A 24,675-nucleotide genomic window follows, 5' to 3' on the forward strand; every position below is an offset into this window, starting at 1 on the left:
ATCCGGTTAAATCGCTTGGACCTATTTGTCATCATGTATATGTCGTCATCTGTAGTTCACAACGTTTTGTATAATTAGCTGCCTTCCATTACAAGGCATTGAATGCCTTACAACATGTACAAAAAGCATTTCAGGCCTACTAGTGCTCAAGAAAATCACGTTAGTTGCGAGTTCCATAGCTCTGACTCTTGAAGTGAGTGTAGGTTTTATTATTTAATTTTTGCTCAATTTAATTTTCACATAGACTGAGGTGCGAGACAGAATAGTTTCCGAGGATGTTTGCGATGATGGATGAAACATCTTTAGAAAGCGATGGAATTTGACAGGAATGAGTCATTGTGTCTTGGTCTCTCAGTGTGAATCATTATTTCATCTGTAAAATGAGTGTTTAAAACCACTGTGCTTGCTGTAATGTACTCTTGTCCACAACAGTACTGTTTAATAGAAGATTCTTCGGCAAGAGTACATGAGAATACACTTGAAAATGTGTCCTTCTCACAGAACGCCAAATATGAATTTCAATGACATCATAATGGGCAGTATAACATGTTGCCAGGGCAACATTTGGAGGCATCATTCTACTTCTCTGTAAATATGTCTGTCTCTCTTAACAGTTCTAATAGTGACATGTCAGTGCTTCACTAATCATTTTGATTCCCTCTCTGTTGACATGGTTGGTATCAGAAATCCTTTCGGTTTGTTTTTTGTTCTCTCTTTGGTTTTCTGTTCTGAATGGGGTCAGAAAAGACAATAAAAACTAAATGTTTGGTAAAGTTTTTAGTGCTTTGTTTTCATATTCTGAATATTTTATAATATGTAACAATAAAGATTGTAGTGTACAAATCCACATTTATAATGTATGTATGTTATAATGCAATAAAGAAAAACAAGGTATTATATTAAATGTTGTATGTGTGTGTGATTGGGTGGGGAGAGAATGTAGGAAAAACAAATGCTTTCCATCATTTCTAATGCTTCAAGTTAAGGCTGCTCTGAGGAGGCTCTGTGCCTGCTCAAATTCAATTACAATACAGCTTTAAAAGTCATACTCATATACCGCAGCTCTGATGCTGCTTTAGTTCTGTCTAAAGGTGTTTACACAGTCATGTTAAAGCTGCTCTGTCCCAGCTCAAAGCTTGGTGTAAAGACATAATGCAGCATAAAAGCCAGAATAAATTATGCCTGCTCTGAGCCACCTCAGCCCCTATTATCACCGTATACAGTTGTAATGGCTGTGTAAACGTATTTATGCCACATTTAAGCAGCATTAATCAGTCTATGTAAAGATACCTAAATCCCACTTCAAAAGCACTTCTGTGTCAGTGTAAATTTGGCATGAAATGATGCAGCAACAATGCAGTCTCAAACTTTGTTGTTGTCATAACAGCATATCTATTTCATTAATTTTAAAGTGCATATACACACAATTTATACTCAAAATATGCTGCTTTGGTTGTGTCTAATAAAATGCAGCACCAGTGCAGCCTTAAAGGTGCAGTAAGTGATTTCTGAGAAACCCTGTTGAAAGTAGATCGAACTGAGCACCAAAATACACATCTAGCTAATCACCAGTAATGGGCCTTTCCACTTGTGATGGGGGAGTTACCTCTTGAATTTGGGGGTGGGGCCATCGAGATAGGGGTGTGGTCATTTTGGGTAGGGGCGTGTTTCTTGTGGTGATTTCAAATATCAACTGCAAAATTTTTGCATGTTAAAAAAATAAATACGACCTCACGTTGTGTCAATCACATTTACACACTGTCACAGAAATTTTCGTCAGTCATAAAAAGAAAAATCAAATCCGATTCAATTTTCTGCATTTTTCGCATACAAAAAAATCCATACAAAAATAGTCGTCCGACATTTTTACACATTGAAAAATAAATTTGATCTCACATATTGTCAATCACGTTTACACACTTCACATTTCGCGTTAAAAAAAATTTAATCGGGTTCAGTTTTCTGTGTTTGTACATATGAAAAAACGCATTTTCAGACACCTTAAAGGTCCTTCAGAATTTCCGTCAGAAATTTTCGCACGTTATAAATATAAATACAACCTCACCCTGTGTCAGCCACGTTTACATACTACCTTCAAAACTTTCGCCTGTCATAAAAAAATTAATTGGCTTCAATTTTCTGTGGTTTTCACATTTGAAAAAACGCATACGAAAATTTCGGACTTAAGGTCATTGCACAATGAGTCCGAGATTTTCGTATGCGTTTTTGTCTGGGTTTTTTGTATTTGTCATCCTTTCCTATCAAAATGCTTGCTACTGATGCGAAAAAGCAAAAAATCGAACCTGATCCAAATTTTTTTATGACAGACTAAAGTTTCGGAGGCAGTTTTTTTTTATGACGCATGAAAGTTTCGGTGATAATGTGTAAACGTGCATGACGCAACATGAGGTCGTATTTGTTTTTTAATGTGCGAATACTCAAATTTACATTTCTGCAAAATTATGAAGGCCAAAAATGGTCAGTTGTTTACAGAGTGTTTGTTTTCAGGACGCGTCATCAATTGGCCATATTGGCAGCACTGAGCGTAAACAATGCCTCTAAACCCAACTAAACTTGCATATTTTGCAGATTATTGCGTCTGAAAATGGTCAATTATTGTATTGTTTTGGGCTGTAGTTATCCAGACTAAAGTTTCGGAGGCAGTGTGTAAACGTGATTGAGATAACGTGAGGTTATATTTATTTTTATTTTCTTATTTATTGCGAAAATGTCGGACGAAAATGTCGGACTCAGTGTGCAAGGGCCTTTAGCGTGTAAGAACGCTAACGCTATTCTCGTCTGAAATTTTCGCACATTAAAAAACAAATACGACCTCACGTTGCGTCATGCACGTTTACACATTATCACCGAAACTTTCGTGCGTCATAAAAAAAAACTGGATCAGGTTCAATTTTCTGTATTTTCTGTATTCGCATCCATAGCAAGTATTTTGACAGTCCGGCCATCGTGACGTTTTGTGCCTAACGAATTTTGACGAATACGAAAATGCGCAAATTTCAGCCTCAGTGTGCAAGGACCTTTAAACTTTGTCATTTACAAGACAGCGTATATTTCATTATTTTCAATGTCTATATTAGCAGTTTCACAATTAACTAAAATATTTTCATAATTTGATCTCTGTGCAAATGCACATGCAGCCTCTGTGCAGTAAATCCAGCCTACCTTTTGTTCATGGTATAAATGCAACTTCTGAACCGCCTTTGAAGTAAAGCATTTTAAAGAAGACTAACTGAAAGTCTAAAAGACTTACAAATGTGCTTAATTGTCCGGACTGACTTTACTGATTAGGTCAGCGTCTTACAGTAGCCTGATGAGGCTGAGAGGAGTGGTGGAACTACAGAACGCCATTGTTTCCAGTCGAAGGGGAGGTAATCGGACAGGAAGTCCCACGACTAGATGCAATGTGTATGTGTTGTGCGTGGATGGATAACGACACATCTGAGCAGCAGCCCGGAGGCTTAGGTACCAGTTTCCGACAGCATTATCATATTGCATCGCATTAAGCGGAAGAGCACGAATCCTCCACGCAGATCCACTGATGACATCTAAGCAGGTAATGCAGGCGCATGCAATGTACCGCTGCTCACGCTAGACGATGACTGTACTCTTAACCCGATTAATAACCATCCTGACTGCTGTTATTAACGATGACACGCGGTTACATGCGACCGTTGCATAATCCTGTGTTTGCTCTGTTTATTTTATTATTTTGCATTTGTATCAAACGTATTTTTGCTTGTATGTTGCAAGCGCTCGAGGTTTTTCCCTGTGCTGCAGTGGCCGGTTTATAACAGCATGTTTAGAGCACTTCATGTAACTCACTGGTTAGTAACCAATGCAAGGCACTTTGACAGCGCACGGAACACCAGTTTAAAATAGGCATTGTCCCCCATTTGCATGAGCTGATATTTATCTGGTTCATTCAGCGGTCGTTTGCATTTGAATGGCTTGAGAATCGTTGAAGAGAAGTGGTGTTTATGATTCGGTTGCAGTGTGTCATTCCCAACCTGCGTGCACGTCATTGTCGTGCGATTATCGGGGTTACTAGAGTTCAGATGCAGTGCTGAGCTATTGCCTTCAGTTTATTTCGTGTGTGGGTTTTTACTCATGCACAGTGATTAATATTAAGTCATGTTTTTTTTTTTTTTAATAATTCCAGCGCATATGTGTTTATAACATGTTTTACTAATAGTTCTTATTATTAGTAATTATTTACATTATCTGCTATTTTTGAAAGACTTTATTATTTTTATTTATTTTTTATTTTTTTACTTCAGAACCGGTTTCATTAACAATACCACAATTTCCATGATGTTCAATTATGTTCATCAATTAAGTTCTCAAATTTGACTTACCATACATAGTAGTGGACACCTTACTAAAATACTCTACTAAAATACTCAAATTGACATTTCTGCAAAATTATGAAGGCCAAAAATGGTCAGAGTGTTTGTTTTAAGGACGCGTCATCAATTGGCCATACTGGCAGCACTGAGCGTAAACAATGCCTCTAAACCCAACTAAACTTGCATATTTTGCAGATTATTGCGTCTGAAAATGGTCAATTATTGTATTGTTTTGGGCTGTACTTATCAGTCAGATCAGGAAAAACATTTAGAGTAGTATAAACTGCCAAAAGTTATAACAAATCAAGGAGGAGAGTGCAAAAATCTGTCTGAGGAACAAAATGTGTTTGTGTTTGGCCAAACTAAATTAGGATTTTAAGGGCAATATCTTGACAAAATTCGTGTTTGTTCGTATCATTTCCAGTCAGGTAGGTGAAATATTAGGCTAATATCTTAATACTGCTCTTACATATCCTAACCACCTTTTAACTTCAGTGTGTCAAAATATTGCACCGTGTCCTGCTCAGTAAGTTCTTCTCTATATGGTTTAGCAGCTTCCACACGTTTTTCTGTGGTTCCGACAGCATAAATTAGCAGAACAATGTATTCAGTAGGATATTAACCATGCAGTCCATGCTGCTGTTTACATTAGAGTATCGGCAATATGGCCGTGCATCCAGGAAACTGACCAAACCGTGACATAAGTGCAAACCCTCCATTGCCAATAGTGTAAAGATGTATGAAGCACAGTTCATACTTTAAAACCAAAACGTTTTCTGTAGGTCCACACGGGAAATTCGTTTGACTAACTTGAACTTGTTTTGTGGATTCCCGTTGAAAAGACTGGCTCTCACCAATGAAACATTACTGAACAATGGTAAATGTGACTGTACCTTGAGTCTAATGTCGGCCCATACTACCATTTCACACTACACAGATTTCTGTCGTCACAGATGTCACTTCCGATCAAAACACTTCACACTACAGGATTTGGTTTGCAGATAGATCTACAAAGTTAACCAGATAAATATCTTTCAAGCTTCAGTGACGCATTGACACTTATCTCAGATCATTTCTTTGACAATTCAAACATAGTGGTTGTTACTAATGTAAATGAGCGCTGATTTACTTCTGATTACAGACTTTGACTTGACTTGAACATGAAATCAGGGCTATGATAAAATATAAAGCAAGTATGAATTAGGAGTTCGTATCTACATTAATGAATTATATTTTTACCCTCTTTTTTGTGTTTTAATTTCATTGTTTTGAACCTAAAGGTGCAGTTCATTTACACTTTGGTCTTAATCCAGACCTGTCATTCTCTGTCAGCCATATGGCACATGCACAATATTTTCTAATCCTCTTTCATTAGAGCAATAATGAATTGGCTCAGAATAAAAGATGTTATTGAATCAGTAATGCTCATTTTGACCAGGTTCAATTAGAAAGCACATGAAAATAAAGTTAGTAATATATTTGTAGTTCTTTGTGCTATAACAGTGTGTAATTGCATGTCATCTGGAATATTTTAAATAGGATACACAGTTTACAGACATCTTGCAGAATCTGCAAAATGTTAATTATTTTACCAAAATAAGAGGGATCATACAAAATGCATGTTATTTTTTTTTTTATTTAGTACTGACCTAAAAAAAAGATATTTCACATAAAAGACTTTTGCATATACTCCACAAGAGAAAATAGTTGAATTTCTAAAAATTACCCTGTTCAAAATTTACATACACTTGATTCTTAATACTGTTTTGTTACCTGAATGATCCACAGCTTTTGCTGTTCTTGTTGTTTTTTTAGTGAAAATTGTTGATGAGGTCCTTGTTTGTCCTGAACATTTAAATTGCCCAGTGTTCTTCAGAAAAACCTTCAGGTTCCACAAATTCTTTGGTTTTTCAGCATTTTTGTGTATTTTAACCCTTTCCAATAATGACTGTGTGATTTAGAGATCCATCTTTTCACACCGAGGACAACTGAGGGACTCATATGCAACTATTACAGAAGGTTCAAACGCCCACGGGGGGGCTTTTTTTATTTGAAGATCAGGGTAAATTTAACTTATTTTGTCTTCTGGGAAACATGCAAGTATCTTCTGTAGCTTCTGAAGGGCAGCACTAAATGAAAATAAGAAATAAGAAAAACACATCATTCTGTTCAAAAGTTTTCACCCCCTGGCTCTTAATGCATTGTTTTTCCTTTTAGAGCATCAGTGAGTGTTTGAACCTTCTGTAATAGTTGTATATGAGTCCTTCAGCTGTCCTCAATGTGAAAAGATGGATCTCAAAATCATGCAGTCATTGTTGGAAAGAATTCAAATACACAAAAATGCTGAAAAAAACAAATTTGTGAGACCTAAAGGATTTTTCTTAAAAACAGCAGGCAGTTTAATTGTTCAGGACAACCAAAGGACTCATGAACAGCTATCGCTAAACAACAACAACAAAACATTCAGATGATTCAGGTAATAACACAGTAAGAATCAAGTGTGTGTAAACTTTTGAACAGGGTCTTTTTTATAAATTCAACTGTTATTTACATAAACATCTTTTATGTGAAATATCTTATTCAGGTCAGTACTAAATAACAAAAATAACATGCATTTTGTATGATCCCTCTTATTTTGATAAAATAACTAACATTTTGCAGATTCTGCAAGGTGTATGTAAACTTATGAACTCAGCTGTATATTCCTTATTCTTTTATGTCGCAGTATATCCATGACACTGCTCGGTTAGCGTGTTAGACGCAACCTTTCTAACCTTACCTTTAATCCGATACAGCTTGTTAATTAAACCTAACACTATTACTTCACACCTGAGGTAGATATCAGCAACCCCATCCAGCATCTTGATTGGGGGCATGTACTCACATTGTTGTTGGACGACTTCGTTTTTTGCGATTAAAATGTGGGTCAGAGGTTTTTAGCAGTGACGCCTTGACATTATCCTCTTAACAACTCCCTGCTTCCTTTGGACAGCGAACAGAGCATTTATCTTCTGCTTTGTAAAAATGGCTTGAGTGACATGCACCATAATGGCTTTGATTTTGTTTGTTTCAGCCACAGGAGGTTGTTTTTTTGATGGCTGCTTGTCTGTTTTGGCCTAGTCAGGTTGGGAGGTTTGATATATTAAGGAAGTAGTGTTTTAGGGCAAATGATTGAAACTGTATCAGATGATCAGTGGTGAAAATAATGTGCTGCTAAATGCACATTTTATGTCGTTTAAGATTATTTGCAATACTATGTCTAAATCAGGAAAAATGTAATAGACTTGGAAATTGCCTCACCACAGCAACCCAACTGAACAGATCTGGGGTTTCATCCAAATGTTGTTGCTGCATTGACCACATTGTTTAAAGGCCAAAGCTGAGGTTGTTAAAGTGCTGCGGAGAGTTGAGGCCAGGAGGGAAGTGAAACTAGTAATGTTGTGCAGGACTGTTCAATTGAGTCCAAACACAAGTTTTTGAGTCTGCAGTGGTCTGTTCTTCCACAGACTGTGTGCAAGAGACGTCATATCTATTTCTCGAGATCGGTGAGCAGCCTGGTTCTTTAGTGTCACCTGAAACTTGTATGAATAAAAGATTATACTTGGATGCCCAAATTGCCCACAGTTGTAATTTCATCACATTAATTTATTGGTAAAGCCTTCATAATTGAAATCAACAAACACAATTGAATGAATTCTGTTGGTTATCCCTGACAATTAGAGCGCATAATTATTTTTTTTGAATTTCATGTAACTCATTCATTTTCTCAGTAGAGAAATATTTTTTAGCCATATATATAATATAAAGACAACTTTAAGACTGTCCATTGTTTGCGTCTGTAGGAGGTGCAAGTCTATCCATTTTTTTTAAATCTAGTTTTTTATTCATGTTCTGATGTTAAGTGCACAGGCTTGTATTTTTTTTTACTTTTTAAGCCAGTCAATTAGGGCTGTAACTAATCGAATAATTGTAATACATTTTTTAGTAGTCACAAAAATGGATCTAAGTGAAAAATAGCCTTTAAAATGACTTAAAATACATATAGCAATGATGCAATAATAATTCATTCAAATAAAGTATCAAAAGCAAGTAATCATGGTTTTATTTAACAAAACTGTTAATACATAATGTGTTAAACAGTTGAGCTACTGTACATTGCACATTATAACAGATGACTGCTGAGGGCGCCAACGACATGACAATTGTTTTTACACTTTATTTCTCAATATAATCTTTGTTTATGATTGACTCGGCAACATTTAATTCAAATGTCACTTAATCTTTAATATTTGGCCATTTCTTCATGACAGAAATGCTACATTTACTGTAATTTCTTGAATATGTGGACATCAAAACTTTAATTTTGAACACGCCACTCTAAGATGCATGTACGTAACCTACACGCATGTAAAAAAAAAAAAAAGAGCATATATTAGACCTGCATTGCATATATTTATTAAATTGAATCGTGATATTTGTAATTTCACAATAGCATTATGATTTTTAAACAGGTGTATTATGTATGATACAGCCTTGGAATAAGGTCTGATAATGCATTTCATAGATTGTCATCCATAGAATGTGCCACTTCTGGTATTTTGCCAGTTACTCGACACAGGCACAATCCCACTTAGGTTTTTTTTTAAAACGAGTACTCGAATTGAATTGAGGAATCGTGACAGCTCAACAGTCAATGCCTGACTTCCCAAATTGTGTTGACAGTAGCTCAGTGGTGGTAAGGAAACCTATGTAGAAATTAAATGTCATTTTTAAAAAGCATTCTAGCATGGCTGTGAAATGCATTGAAAGCCCTTTTTGCAGCATTCATTTCAGTTCAGTAGTTGGCTACTGTAGCTGGCAATTTGGTTGCCAAAGTGAGCATATGCATGGTCAGGTAACAGGTTTGTTTGTCTCTCTATTAATGCCAATGTGTGGGTGCTAATTGGCATATGTTTTTGTGCTTGTACAAGCTTTATGTGTGAGACCCCTGGTGTAGCAGGACTGAAAGCACATTTTTTGACCACTGAGTCTGTTACAATGAAGCTCAGTGTGGCAAAGCTGGAGATTTAGCCAAAGCACAGGCCCTGCCTGTTGTTAATGTTCATCTTTTGCATGCAGTTTTGATGAGTCTTCAGTCTCTAGAATTTGTTGAGACACTAACACTGTTAACAAAAATGTTCCATTATGTATTTGAGTCCATATTTAAGGGGGGAGTTCTGGAAAAGAAAAAAATTGCCATTCAAAGGATTTAAATGTAGGAAGAATCTGTATCATAAAGTTTGGGAAATGCAAAGAGGAAGAAACATTTTTGGAGGTTGAAATTTGAAATCTTTAGATAATTCTGGAATCTCAGTTTATTGTTCTGTCAAGATTGTCCTAATTTCTTATAAAAATGGGAAAAGTCAGCAGACATGCTGAAATATAATGAGGTATTTTTTCCAGCATCACATTTCTTTTTAACTAGAAGGCAACTTAAAGGAAAACTAAAACAGTTAAAATTGTTATTCCAAACCTGTATGACTTTGTCATGTGGAACAAAAATCTGTGGCAAATGTACTGTGAAAGACAGTGGGGTTCTTTGTTTGTGTTATGCAGAAGAAAGGACTTTAAACATATTCGGAACAACTTGAGGATGAGTAAATAATGACTAAAATATAATTCTGGTTAAATTATCCTGTCACAGCATACTCTGCTCACCCCTGCTATTTCACTGGTTGTTTAAAGAATTCTTAGAAGTGTTTGTTTATTTGTATGTGTAAGAAACTGATTAGATTATAGATTTAGACATCTTGAACTCAGCTGCAGTCCAGTAAGCAGCTTTGGTCTAATATGGCTCATAATGTATGGGTTTTATGCCACACGCCTTATCGGGCAAAGTCTTTAAAAGATGTTGAAGAAAGCAGTTTAGCACAGCTGTGAAGAGGACATTGCACATTCAAGATTACGTGGACTCGCTGCCAGGGTTTTCCCATTGATTACAGTACAGCAAAAAAAGCTCAACTCCCATCACACAAACTTACAACAAACTATAATTACCCCTTGTTTCACATTTTGATTCATTGCTGACCCAAAACATTCAAGGCCTTCATTTATCTTTCTTACTTTCAACATTTAATCAAAGATGCAAGTTAGTACGGCTCTTTTCCTTCTTTTTTTCTTCACATTTCCCAGGTGGTCATCACATCAGAACGGTGATTATTCTCTTTTCCCCAAGTACGGATCAAGTATTTTCCGAGACCAAGCCAGGGTCTTTCTTGTAAGAAACAGCCATCATCGCACACAATATTCCTGGATGCAGTTATGCTGACCTTTCTGAAATTGGAAGAACTGAGGAATCTGAGTTTAATGCATGTATACAGGGTTCTCCGGCATAGTATAATCAAAGACAGACAGACACAGAGATGAAAGAAGACAGAAGAAATGAGATAAAGTGAGCAGCAGAAGCAGAATGTATAAAAAAGGAAGCGCTCTAAGGACTCTGTTGTGTGACGTGTTGGCCTGTGGCACATTGTGTTCTCCGTTTATGCCGGTAATGCAGTTGTGCAGTCACGGCTTTGGGCCACAGCCTGCCTGATCTTCTCTGTCACCACCTCATCTAAACTGGACTTAGGGCCTTGTCGACCTTGGATGCCAAGAGCGAGTTCACAGATATACAGCAGGGTAGAAGCTTGTCCACTAGTGCTGCCACGATTCCTCTATTGAAATTAAGTAATCGATTATAAAAAATCCTCTTGCATTTTGCCTTTGTCGGAAATCATTAGAATATTAAGTACAGATCATGTTCCATGATGATATTTAGTAAATTCCCTACTGTAAATGTATCAAAACGTAATTTTTGATTAGTGATATGCATTGCTAAGAACTTTATTTGGACAACTTTAAAGACGATTTTCTCAATATTTTGAGATTTTTTTTGTTTTTTTGCACCCTCAGATTCCATATTTTCAAATAGATGTATCTCAACCAAATATTGTCCTATCCTAACAAACCATGCATCAATGGAATGCTTATTTTTCAGCTTTCAGATAGTGTAGAACTCTCAGTTAAAAAAAAAAATTACCCTTATGACTGGTTTTGTCGTTCAGGGTCACATATGTACTTTTAAAGTCATTTTGAAGTCCACTGTTCACTTATGTCTATTTCAGTTACCACCACCAAAAAAAACACAAAAAATCCAATTACTCGATTAATCGTCAGAACAATCGACCAAAATAATCATTAGTAGCAGCCCTATTGTGCACCATGCTTAAACATCCACAAGACTCCAGAACCACTACTGACACATATCATGCCTAATTGTACAAGATCTTTTAAATGCCAGAGAGTGGGCTTGTCCCTAGAGGCTCCTCCTGGTGGCTAAAGGAAATCATCACTGTCCTGTCCCACTTAGCTCAATCGCTTGAAGTTGATGTAAATGCAATGTGACTTAACCAGGGTGCTGCTCCACAGTGCTAATCATTGGTAATCTAATCCAGAGGAGATTAGAGAAGAGGAGGGAACACAGGATGCTGAGAACGACTCTCTGTATCTTAACGAAAGGTGGCTGCTATGTCCACGTTGTGCTGTGGGACTGTTGCATCTTGCTAAAGATTCGCTAACTGGAACTGTTTTGAATTTAGGATAGCAGTTGGAAACAGCATCAAGCGTTGGAAGTTCAACATTGGAAGACTTGCTGTTTTTACATTGGCGGACGTGTGGTTTTGCGTGGTGTCGGCGCCTTTACTGGGAGCTAGTTTTGTTCCTGCTTGCATCATCATAAAAGTGCTCTCCTTCTGTGGGATTAGCTTTAACATGCGGCTGTAGCCAAAACGAGACCTGGCCCCTCGTTCAACTTTTTAAAAGGATTTCGTTGCCAAATATTTTCAGGAGCACTTTCTGCAGTTGCATTCATCTGTCTTCAGGCTTGTCAAAAACAGAACTGCCTGTCCATTTCTAAGAGAAACCAGAGCAGGCTAATTTCATAATTGTTCTGCTTTGAAGACCTATCTCCAGAAGCCGAGATGCTGAACCAGGGGGCTGTGATGATCTTCACAGGCATCTGTGGGGCGTTAGTGGTCATGGCGGTGGCCTACTACGCCTACTGGTGAGTCTGGCTGATGGTTATCCAAAGCAACAGTGGATTGATAAAGCCACCTGCTGCTTATGTAAAGGGTTATTGGATTGGACACAGGCAAAGGTCAAATGAGAGACTCCTTGTCCAAGACTTTAATTTATTATTTTGTAGTTACTTGCATGCTTGTCATGTTTGAGGGTGTTTAGGGGACTATGGTGATCACCTGTTGCTTAGTTGTCTCTATAACAACTGAAAGGTCACAGTGTTCTTTAAAGCTTCACAGAGCTCAAACAATTTGCAAATTGTTGGCTGAAGTTTATCTGAAAATCAAGCCACTGTAGAAGTTTACCATCAGATGCACAACTTGACTTCCTCCTTTGTGTATTTTTTGAGGCATTTTTACTCTGTGGTTTCTCAGTTTGCTTTTGTATCCTGTAAGTTTTGAGCTTTTTGAGCTTTTTTGAGATGCATCTTGTCCATCTTGGAAAAAGATGGCCCCAGGCTGTCTGATGGTGCAGGGCAGACAGCTGTTAGCTCCTAAGCTGGTTGATCCTTCCATCTCTAATCCCCCCACCCTATCACTTTCTATATTGTGGTGTAGTTGTCATGCTACTGAATAAGGAATGAGGAACCAGTCAAACAGACTACTTACATCTAGGGTGTTTTTGGCATGTTGTATTAATCATCTTAAGTGGTGCATCTTTGATACTAATTTTCAGAGCGTTTTAACACTATTTGATACCTTTGTATGAGAAACTGGAGCATTGCATACTTTCAAATATAATGCTCAATACATGCTATGGCTGAGAAGAACAAGTTGCACCAGTTTTATGCACCATGTTTATGGTGTTCTTTGCTTTTTTCAGCCACTTTCCCTTTCTTCACCTTCACTGTATGGAAAAATGGCAACAAGAGCATTTGACAGATGTATTTTTAAAATTAATTGAGATGGCAGTTTCTTGATGTGAATACGATATAGTGTCCAACTGGTTTGAAATCAAGGATTTGAAGTTGTCGATTGCACAGACCATCATGCACACTTGTTTTTATGCAGGCTACAAGAGAACATCAGGATCAGGAAAGGTACGCTTGGCAGGATTCGAACTCGGGTCACCCGAGGTGCAACTGCACCATATGTCGGTGCGCTGACCACAAGGCTATTGGCGCCAACCTCACAGCTGAAGTTGACACGGTTTGCAAGATTTGTGAAATTAAATGTTTATTAGGTATTCAGAGACTTGATGATATAAATGTATATTTGCTGATTGCTGATAGTAGATGAAAACTTAAGAGTCTACAATCCACCACACCTATTCAAACAAAGCGTTTTGATGAGGAATCAGAAAATAGCATGTTACTTCTAAATTGTTTTTTTTTTTTTTATGTAAAAAGGTGTCCTTTTATTATTGCTTAGATAAAATGCTGCACATTTCTTTATGAAATTGAAATATGGCAAATACCAAAACTAAATTGAAGATTTAAAACAAACCCCAAATCAAATAAATAACACTAAATAAAAGAAATCTCTGTATACAAACAAACTAAGGCTTAAGGTTATTGCACAATGAGTCTGAAATTTTCGTTTTCATCATTCTAAAAATTCGTCACGAACAGAAAACCTGCACACTGAGTCCGATGCGTATTAATTCATCCGTTGCGGAAAAAAATCGCAAAACAATATAAAATGGATTATTCAAGCAGTGAGGATGATTTTGTTGTCCATGGTCTTCTTAAAAAGAGAAAATGAAAGGACATATTGGGTCCATCCAATTATAAGATATAGAGCGGAAAGAGAGAATACTATTTGTGTGCATCTCCTTAAGAAGCTGCAGGATTATCCCGGGCGATTTAAAGTTTACTTCAAAATGTCAGTAAACTTTGATGCTTTGCTAGTTGTTACTGGAACTACATATTATAAAGAAGACTATAATTTCAGTGAACTCGGTGTACAAGGACCTTTACAGTGCTTTGTGCAGCGAGACGAAGTGGATGAACTTGTCAAACACAATTCTGGATTTGCCGTTCGGTTGTATGGTGACTCTGAACTGTCAAAACACCTCTCAAAATGCTTGCTACGGATGCGAAAAACGCAGAAAATCGAACCCGATCCAGATTTCATGATGGACGAAAGTTTCCAAACTATTCTGGGTTTATTTTAAGCAAGGTATACAGTAATTTTTAAGCAATAGTTAAGGTAAATTAAACTACCCAGAGGGTTGGGTTTAACATTTAACTTAACCGCTCGGTCAGAAAAACCCAATCACTGGGTTTGTCCATATTTTACCCAGCGCTGAGTATACTATATAAAACGTGAACGAAACAAACAGCAAACAAGGTGAAAGAGGACGCAAATTCACTCCCTGACAGCAGGTGGCGCTTATGGAACAGCAGAAAAACAGCATTTCCTTGGTTGCAGCTGTAAACAAAGAAACGTAGTGCTTATGCTTTAATATGCACAATAGGGAGGCAAGATGAAAAGAAAATGTCATCTAAACTTTTCTAAAGGCAGTCAGTTCCCCTCAGAGATACATTCATATATGCTCAAACCCCCAGTTGTATTGCGATTCGTTTAACATCTCAATCATTTGAATCGTCACATATTTGCATCAGTTTTTCAACCGGCTTAGGGTGCATCATTACATTCCAAGTACACAGTTAGCTTTCGCTGTTTGTCAGTTCTGTATAATAATTTATTAGTTTAAACAGATGCAATAGACTAATAAAAACTGAGAATTTGTGTGCTCAGGAACTGACATTTTCAGCTCTGTCAAAGTAAACGTCCTGCCTCTGACACATTTAGTTATCTACCAATAACAAAAAAAGCTGAAATATTGACCTAGGTGTCTGAAGTGCAAATAGTTTGGTGGAGAAAGTGGGATGGGTTAAATGTGCCTCAGTGTATTAGTCTAGTGTTGCTCATATTTCTTGTTGGCTGAGAAAGTACTTTGCTCCAACAAGTTGATCAGGTGATCCCTCAGAATGAGCATACACACTCCCACTCACACACCTAGTGCAGCACACCGACTCTCATGAGGGGGTTTTGCCATTCAGAGCACGCTGCCATTCCCTTGATCTCAAGCACACACGCTTTGGTAAGGTTCCAAGGTTTACTTCAGTTCGTGCAGTGGTGGCTAGGAGGACAGAGTTCAACTCTTTCCTTTCCCACCCTCTCTCTTTTTTCTTCCTTCATTCTGTTTCTGTCTGTTCTAAATTCACAGTTAACTTAGCACGCTGCTTGTGGATCTTCATCTGAGGTTAGTGCCGTTTGTATCCGTTTGTTTTGGCTGAGGTTTAGGAAGAGGAACCAAAGCTTTGTAACTTTACTTGCTGGTCTCTAGCTGCCCCCATGTTGTAACACGATTGTTCTGTGTTTGTTTGAAAAAGGGGCAGCACATTTGGCCGGTTTACTCTTATGATAAATGCTATTTCACAGGAAACATTGACCAGCTGACAGCTTAGACACATTACAGTAGTTAGAATAGCTGCATTATTACATTGTCTGAAGAAGTGTGCCTGTGCAAATCTTGGTGAAGCAATACTAAGGTCAATCTGGGCGAATTCTGTGTGGTCAGTATTTGTTGGTGAAAAAACAATGTGAAAGCATTTGCAATTAATTTGGTTGACATGCATTGTGGAATATGTGCATCAAGAAACAGAGGTGGATTATAAATAACCACTTTCCCAGTGTTTTACTTGCTAATTAGGGCTCGAGCACCGATGGTACGAGGATCCTTTTGGATTTGCTCAGTTTTCTTCTTCTTCAAAATGAGGTTTTGAACATGCTCAAAATGAAACTTTGCATGTGCGTCAAAAGTGGTGAAAATTTACCTCTGATATGGGTTTCAGAAGTGGGTGTGGCTGTTTTGTATCGTTTTTGCCATTTTCAGGCGTAGCATTTAAGCAAACTCCTCCTAGAGATTTAATCAGATCAACACCAAATCATTGTAAGGCATCATTCAAATTAGGTCTTAAGACTCTTCTAATCCACCATAAACTTTTTGCTAGCAACTCTCACACAACAGGGATTTTACACACACACACACACACTAACACCATCAGACAACAGACTGCAGTGTCTGATAATGTTAGTCTGAAAGTATGGCCTGTCAGAGCAGAACGAATGTTTAAATGATATCGGTGTAGTAGGATGGTTGACTGAACTGAACTTTGTTATCAGAACCAACACATAGAAATGAGAAAATGATAGTATTGATAGGGCAGACGAGGCTCCTGCACGGTAACCAGACGGGCAGTTGGAGTAGTTTGGCAACTTCGTCCTGAGTATCAGATAAACCTGCAAAGAAGCACTGAGCTTCAGTCCTTTTTTTGTATTTGCATTTGGTTAAGCAGTGCTTTTAAAAGATTATTTGACACATAAATTTGCTGAAGCACTCATTTTGTTTGAGGATTAATCCCGTCTTTCTCTTGCTGTTGTTGTCTTGTTATCAGATTAAGCGGTACTGGGAGATTAAAGCGTGATAAGCTTTCAAAATCGATTTGAAACTAGACTTTCATATCCAGTGAGAGTGTTTGTATGATATTGTGTGTTTCAGAATGCCATTTTTGTACATGACAAGTCATGTTGAGATGCTGCAATATAATAATGGAGTAACAGATACAGTTGGGGGGGGGAAGGGGTTGCAAAAATGAGGCAGTCTATGCATGTAAGAGATAGAAATTGGAGGAGGTGATTGGAGTTCCTCCAACTGGGTGAGAGGGTGTGTGTTTGTGTAGTGCAGCTGTACGTGTGTGCAGTGCTAGTGCATATGGAATTTTTGGTGCCTAAGGGTCTGTGGTCATGAACTCTCGCCTAATTTACGGTGGATTTTTGTATCTTGGAACAGGATGTGGAAGTAAAAATAAACAGGACTAAATGTGTTGCTGGTGACTGTTGCATTCAAGGCTTGTGCCCGTCATGAGATCTCTTAATGCGTTCTGTCTCTTTTTCTCTCAGGTCGGTGGTACTAAGTGAAGGGCCGTGTAAAAGAGGGTTGTAGAGACGAACCCGCTGTGGTGAGTTAAACTTCTTTTCATAAAATATATATATATATGTATATTATTCATAATAGAATGATTGCATGTTTGATATTGTGTTCACATGTTAATATATTTTGTGTTACTGACACAGTGATTAGCTATGTTATTTTTGCTTGGTCAACTAAATAGTTTAGTTATGATGTTGCAACCTTTTGCTTTGACATTATAGCAAACACAGACAGTCGTACTAACAAAAATAGAAATTCCAATCAGTGTCCCAAATTAGCAATTGGCAGCCCCCAAATATGAATAAAAAATGTACTTTGTTGATTAAATAACACTAATTTGCTACCAGTTGGTTTACTTTTCAATGATCTGCATCATGTGATTTTAAAGTTGAATATGTGGGTCAATTACGAAAAAGCGTTTAAGAATAAAAACAGTATGTGTAATACTGCTTTAAATTGTTTTTCCAAAAAAAAAAAAAAAGTTTTGTTCAATTTAATTTTCTCCTGAGCTTTTTTCAGTGTTTTGTCTGAGCAAAAAAAATAAGTTGAATATTTTTACAATCCTAGCTTGTCAGTAAGAATATTCTTTTATATATTTTAATATTTACAAGTCAGAATAAGCATATTGTTTGAATTTTTACATAAATATTGTGTTACACTGAATGACAATGTAACATTATTTCAATATCACAAAAAAATATTACTAGTCTATATAAAAACAACCAATAGAACATAAAGAAAAAACTACAGTGGAACAAATGTATAATGTATACAAATGTATAAAAGTGCTGCATATTCTTCACTGTGTAAAAGAAATATATATTTCTCCTTATTAAAGTTACAAAAGTGATTTAGTCAAGAGCAGTGAGAGATTTTTTTTTTCATAACATGAATGACAGACAGCACGAATATTAAACTGCTGTCACTTTAAGAGCTGCCTAAATCCAGTATAGTGTTACACGTGTGTTTTCTTTTACAGCTTTTTGCTTTTACTTAGGTCCTAAATTACTGAGTTTACAGGATACTTGCAAAGACTGGCATTTTGACGCATACATGTGTGTGTATTTAACCGTTCAAGACCTATAAAATGGCAAAAATAACTCGCGCGCCTCTCAGACAGCGTGCACAATTAGTAAAATTAGTTCTCTTTCACTGCTGATTGCATTTGAATGCCTTAAAATCCTGTTTTAAACCACAATGCTTCAAAACACGGGCAAACGATACGTTTTCGTAGGGCTGTCAACGATTAATCGCGATTAATCGCATACAAAATAAAAGTTTGAGTTTGCCTAATATATGTGTGTGTACTGTGTGTAGTTATAATGTATATATAAATACAAACACATTCATGTATATATTTAAGAAATATTTACAAGCATATGTATTTATTATAATTTTTATATAATTTATATTATATATAAATAAAATCATTTTGTACATTAATAACATATTTCTCATATATATACACATTAATTTGTGTGTATTTATATATACATAATAATTGCACACAGTACACACACATATATTAGGCAGACTTAAACTTTTATTTTGTATGCGATTAATCGTTGACAGCCCTACGTTTTCGTGACTATGTAGCACAGCAACGTCACATGAGTGTATAACCGTGACACAGGTGATGGTCTAAAATCTCTACTGGTTGACAAATTTATACCGGTTAATCATGTCTACCTGTATATCGCCCACCCGTAATCGCATCCAGAATAAAAGTTTTTGTTTACATAATATATACACTACCGTTCAAAAGTTTGGGGTCAGTACATTTTGATTGTTTTTTGTTTTTTTTAAATTAATACTTTTATTCACCAAGGATGTATTAAGTTAATAATTAAAAGTTTATTAAAAGTTAATAATAAATAATTTACATTGTTATAAAATATTTATATTTTGAATAAACACTGTACTTTTTAAACTTGTTATTCATGAAAGAATCCTGAAAAAAAAAAAATCACAGGTTACAAAAAATATTTGGCAGCACAACTGTTGATATTATCCAACATTAATCATTCTAATAATAAATCCGCATATTAGAATGATTTCTGAAGGATCATGTGACACTTAAGACTGGAGTAAATTCAGCTTTTCATCACAGGAATAAATTCTATTTTAAAGTATGTTAAAATAAAAAACATTATTTTATATTGTAAAAACATTTTGCAATATTACTGTTTTTTTTCTATATTTTTAATCAAATAAATGCAGCCTTGATGAGCATAAGAGACTTCTTTATAGACTATTACAAGTCTTACTGACCCCAAACTTTTGAACGGTAGTGTATATGTATGTGTGTGTGTGTGTGTGTGTGTGGATTTTTATTATGTATATATGAATACACACATGCATATATATTTAAGAAAAATATGTTGTTTATATATTGACATATGTATAATATTATATGAATATAAATATATACATGTACATATTTTCTAAATATGTACTCTGTGTTTTTATATGTATATAATACATGTACACAGTATGCAAACATTATGTAAACACAAACTTTTATTTTGGATGCAATTAATCATGATTAATTGATTTGACAGCATTCAAATATATATTTTTAAGTTCATAAGTTGGTCAGAAAAGTTTTTGGTTTATTTATGGTGTTTTGAACAGTAGTTTTAATGCTGCTTTATGCAAAAATTCAATTACAATGAGTTCTAAAAATACATCTTAACAAAGTTGTCAGTCCATCATAATCGTCATAATCACTCCCACTCAGTTCAATATACAGCAGGAGGTCTTTCTATCACCCAAGGGATCTTGGGCCTTAAAAAGTTTAAAGACCCCTAGAGTAATGTAAATAAACCATAATGCATGAGTCAGCCTGTGGGCTGCTGCTTAATTATCTGAGTACAGTTTAATTTGGCATCTCTTCTGTGTCTCTTGTCCTCCAGCAGTGTGTGTGGGAGCGCGTGTGTGCGTGGGTGAGTGAGTGAGTGTGTGTGTGTGTGTGTGGAAGGGGCTCTCAGTCATGGGTGTGGTGTCGTGGCTGAAGAGCCTGTTCGTCCTGCAGCTCTTGATTGGCTTTGTGTTCGTGGTGAGCGGCCTCATTATAAACTTCATCCAGCTGTGTACCTGTGTGCTGTGGCCCATCAACAAACAGCTGTACCGCAAGATCAACACCAGACTGTCCTACTCGCTATGGAGCCGTGAGTCATTTATTTGTCCTCAGCTCAACGTGATGGACACTTTAAAGTTTGCATATGCTTTTAAAGACCTGTATAGCAAGTACTCTTTATTTACCTTGTTAATGAGAGCGTTTTAGGTGCTTGTAAGTGCGTTTATTTCAAAGGTAGGCACTTATTATATAGAAAGCATTTGTGAATGGATATCACTCAATGTTTTTTAAACATTTGTTATATCACTTTAGCGTTATGTAGAGAATGTTTATGTTGCATTTATTTATTTGAGTTGCTAGGCAAGAAGCCATAATTGTTATAATGCAAAATTTGAGACTTTATGGTGTTTGTAGAAAACTTCACATGCACAGACTTTTGTACATTAGCAGGACTGCTCTTGCATGTTACATACACTACCAGTCAAAAGTTTTTGAGCTGTAAGATTTCAAAGATTTTTTTTCACCGAGCCTGCATTTATTTGATCCAAAGTACAGCAAAAACTGTACTTTGTAAAAATATTTTACTATTTAAAATAACAGTTTTCTATTTAAATATGTTTTATAATGTAATTTATTCCTGTGATTTCAAAGCTGAATTTTTAGCATTATTACTCCAGTCACAGGATCCTTTGGAAATCATTCTAATATTCTGATTTGCTGCTAATAATAATAAACAGTTTCCTGAACAGCAAATCAGCATATTAGAATGATTTCTGAAGCATCATGTGACACTGAAGACTGGAGTAATGATGCAGAAAAATCAGCTTTGTCACCACATTTTAAAATATATTCAAATTGAAAAGAGTTATTTAAAATGGTAAAAATATTTCAAAATTTTACTGTTTTTGCTGTACTTCAGATCAAATAAATGCAGGCTTGGTGAGCAAAAGAGACTTTTTTAAAAAACATTAAAAATCTTACTGTTCAAAAACTTTTGACTGGCAGTGTATATGATAAATCTTGGGTTAATGCATAAAAATGTCATGCTTTTTTGTGTCATATCAACTAGTAAGTTTAGTGCTAGTGAGAAAAGTAAATCTGTTTTATGTGTCTCTGTTTTTTAATATGTAATTTCTATTCCTGTGCATGCATTTTTGTTTATTAGGAAAAAGTTTATTAAATGATTATTGCTATAAGACATCCCATATTTTTCAAGCATTACCATTAAAATTGCCAAAATTGCAAACTAGATTAATATTGAATAGGACATTATTTTCTGCTTAAGCATGTCCTTTGACCAATTTACAGCATCCAATTCAAATTTATTTGCATTTATTTTTACGTTTATTCATTTAGCAGATGCGTTGATGCGGAGCAGTTTACAAATGAGAATTATATAAGCATAAGCAATTGATTCAGCGATTTGCATGCTGCTTGTCACAATATAGAGCATTCTCATGCATCTGACACCTCGTTGAAACGCTTTTATGCTGCTTCCTTAACAGAGTTGGTGATGCTGTTGGAGTGGTGGTCTGGCACAGAGTGCACACTGTACACCGATCAGGCCACGGTGGATAAGTTCGGCAAAGAGCACGTCATCATCATCCTCAACCATAACTATGAGATCGACTTCCTGTGTGGCTGGACCATTTGTGAGAGATACGGCGTACTGGGGGTGAGTCCTGACAAGCAGTTGAGACGACGTAGTGAAGTGAGAAGTTGCGAAGGATGGTGCTAGCTTTGAGATGCGACCATTATGTAGGCCTGTGTCTCAAAACCTCACTCTCGATTTGAGTACATTACATGCATCCAAACTAAAATGGAACCTGACTAGCTTCTTTGATGTAGTTTCTTTAACAGGAAATGCAAAATGCATTCTGCAAACAACATTTTAATTGGGATGCTAGAATATGACTAAGATACTCTTATTAAGAACAAAAATCTTGTCGCACATGGATACTGGGTGAAATTATGCTGTTTAATCATGTGGAATAATTTATCAATTAATCAAGTAATCGGATAATATTTTTTTTTGTGTGGTAATAAAAACTTTAACAACGACCAGTGATAATTAGTACAAGTAAAGTATCAAAAGCAAGAAATCATGTTTTTATTGAACAAATCTGTTAAAATACATAATGTATTTTAAACAAAAGAACTGATGTACTTTTCGCATTATAACAAATGACTGCAGAGGGCACCAACTGCCTGACCATTGTTTTTACATTATGGTCTAAAAATGTGTTTATACTGACTTATATTAGCTTTTATTATATAAACTTATATTAACTTATATTAGCTTATATTAAAATAACTGTATTTTTTTATGTAGCTTTTTCAGGTTTAGTAATTTTGCTAAAGCTTTATTTATTTATTTATTCAATTAATTTCAAATAAATAGCTTATATTAAAATAACTTTTTTATTTCACTTTCATGTTTAGTCATTTTACTACAACAATTAATTAATTAATTAATTTCAAATATATAGCTTATATTGAAATAATTTTTTTTATTTAGGTTTTTCAGGTTTAGTAATTTTACTAATATTTTTTATTTAGTTGGGTGATTATTTGTGTCTTTATTTCATATAAATACCTTATATTGAAAACCATATTACCATACTTTTTTTTTTAATTCAGCTTTTTCAGAGGTATTTATTTATTTAAAATAAATAGCTTATATTGAAATAACTATGTTTTTTTTTTTTTTTTTTTTTAGCTTTTTCAGGTTTAGTAATTTTACTAAAACTATTTATTTATTTAAAAGAAATAGCTTATATTGGAATAACTATTTTTTTTTTTAATTTAGCCTTTTCAGGTTTATTAATTTTACTAAAACTATGTATGTATGTGTGTATATATTTAAGTAGTTTATATTGAAATAAATAACTGTTATTTTAGCTTTTCCAGTGTTCGTAATTTTACTACAGCTATTTATTTATTTATTTATTAAAAATAGCTTATATTAAAATAACTATATATTTTATTTATTTTTTTTTTTTTTCAGGGTTAGTAATTTTCCTAAAACTATTTATTTATTTATTTAAAATAAACAACTTATTGAAATAATTTTATATACATATATTTTTTTTCAATTATTCTCTCAGGTAACATTTCTACTTTTTGTTTATATCTTATTTAAATGAGCTAAAATGTTTTTTAGTAGATTTAGTTAACAGTCCCAAAAACTGCTTTGTCATCATCCATTTTTGTTTCGCATTAATCATCTTCGTAAATACGAGGATCAATCCCAAGAGATGAATTTGTCTTTTCTCCCTTGGATGAGTTTTGATGTTAGATTAATTTGTTTTGTTGGAGTGGCTGATTTGAATTCTTCTCCATCCTCTGTCGCTTCCTCTCCGAATCCTTTTTTGCATTTTCTATCCTTTCTTTATTTTAATTTTTCTTATCCAGAGCTCTAAGGTTCTGGCTAAACACGAACTGCTGAAAGTTCCTCTGATCGGCTGGACGTGGTACTTCCTGGAAATTGTTTTCTGCAAGCGAAAGTGGGAGGAAGACAGAGAAACAGTCTTCAGTGGGCTGAACAGTCTCCGAGATTACCCAGAATACATGTGGGTGAGTACACCGAGCGATTAGGATTCTCTAATGGCCTGATAATTAAGCGGATCTGACTGAGTGACTTAAGCCTTTTCTGTTTACCATAGTGTACATGAGTAGTTACTGGGGCTAACCACAACCTTAAACCAACCTTGTAAATCTCCAAGCTCATGCAAATATTCTGTAATAGTTCAGAACTATTTGTGATAGGCAGATTTTGGTTAACCAGTACTCAAGCCTATTTCTTTTTATATTGTAACTTTTGGTAAATTACTCTTTTACAGTTTGAAACCATGTAGGGCTGCAGTTTCTAATAACATTACTCCAACTCAATTTGCGTTTGCAACACATGCACAAAAACTGCAAACAAAGCTAAGTAAAGGCACAATGACACATTTAAGCAAGAGACAAAAACTGTCAAGCCCTGGTATTAACGCAGTAAAGTGTTTTGGTCATTCTTGTTTAGAAGATGTAGTTTAGTGGGTTTATTTACTGATTCTGTCACTCCAGTCATGAGGTCACTTATGACGTGCTCCGATTGTAAGTTTCCATTGGCAACGAGAGGCAGAGATTACGAAGTGATAGGATTACTGTGTTTAACGCTGACCTAAGAGTTACAATCCTTTGGTGTGT

The 24,675-nt window shown here is 35.6% G+C and overlaps 1 protein-coding gene across 9 annotated transcripts in view; it reads left to right on the forward strand.

Moving 5' to 3' along the window:
- The first annotated feature begins 3,386 nt into the window (after nt 1–3,386).
- Nucleotides 3,387–24,675, forward strand: part of agpat3 (1-acylglycerol-3-phosphate O-acyltransferase 3) — a 29,295-nt gene continuing 8,006 nt past the window's right edge. Inside the window, exons 1-5 of one of the 9 annotated variants that reach the window (XM_051110017.1) lie at nt 3,387–3,574; nt 17,375–17,433; nt 20,321–20,575; nt 21,990–22,159; nt 23,899–24,060. In XM_051110017.1, the coding sequence (XP_050965974.1) occupies nt 20,398–20,575; nt 21,990–22,159; nt 23,899–24,060 (510 nt within the window). In that variant the 5' untranslated portion in view covers nt 3,387–3,574; nt 17,375–17,433; nt 20,321–20,397. Of the gene's footprint in view, nt 3,575–11,894; nt 12,451–15,492; nt 15,513–15,535; nt 15,675–17,127; nt 17,274–17,374; nt 17,434–20,320; nt 20,576–21,989; nt 22,160–23,898; nt 24,061–24,675 lie in introns of those variants that run through there. The other 8 variants (XM_051110062.1, XM_051110042.1, XM_051110088.1 and 5 more) reach the window with 8 other exon arrangements.

Source organism: Labeo rohita, chromosome 1, assembly GCF_022985175.1.
Source record: "Labeo rohita strain BAU-BD-2019 chromosome 1, IGBB_LRoh.1.0, whole genome shotgun sequence".
Lineage (NCBI taxonomy): Eukaryota > Metazoa > Chordata > Actinopteri > Cypriniformes > Cyprinidae > Labeo > Labeo rohita.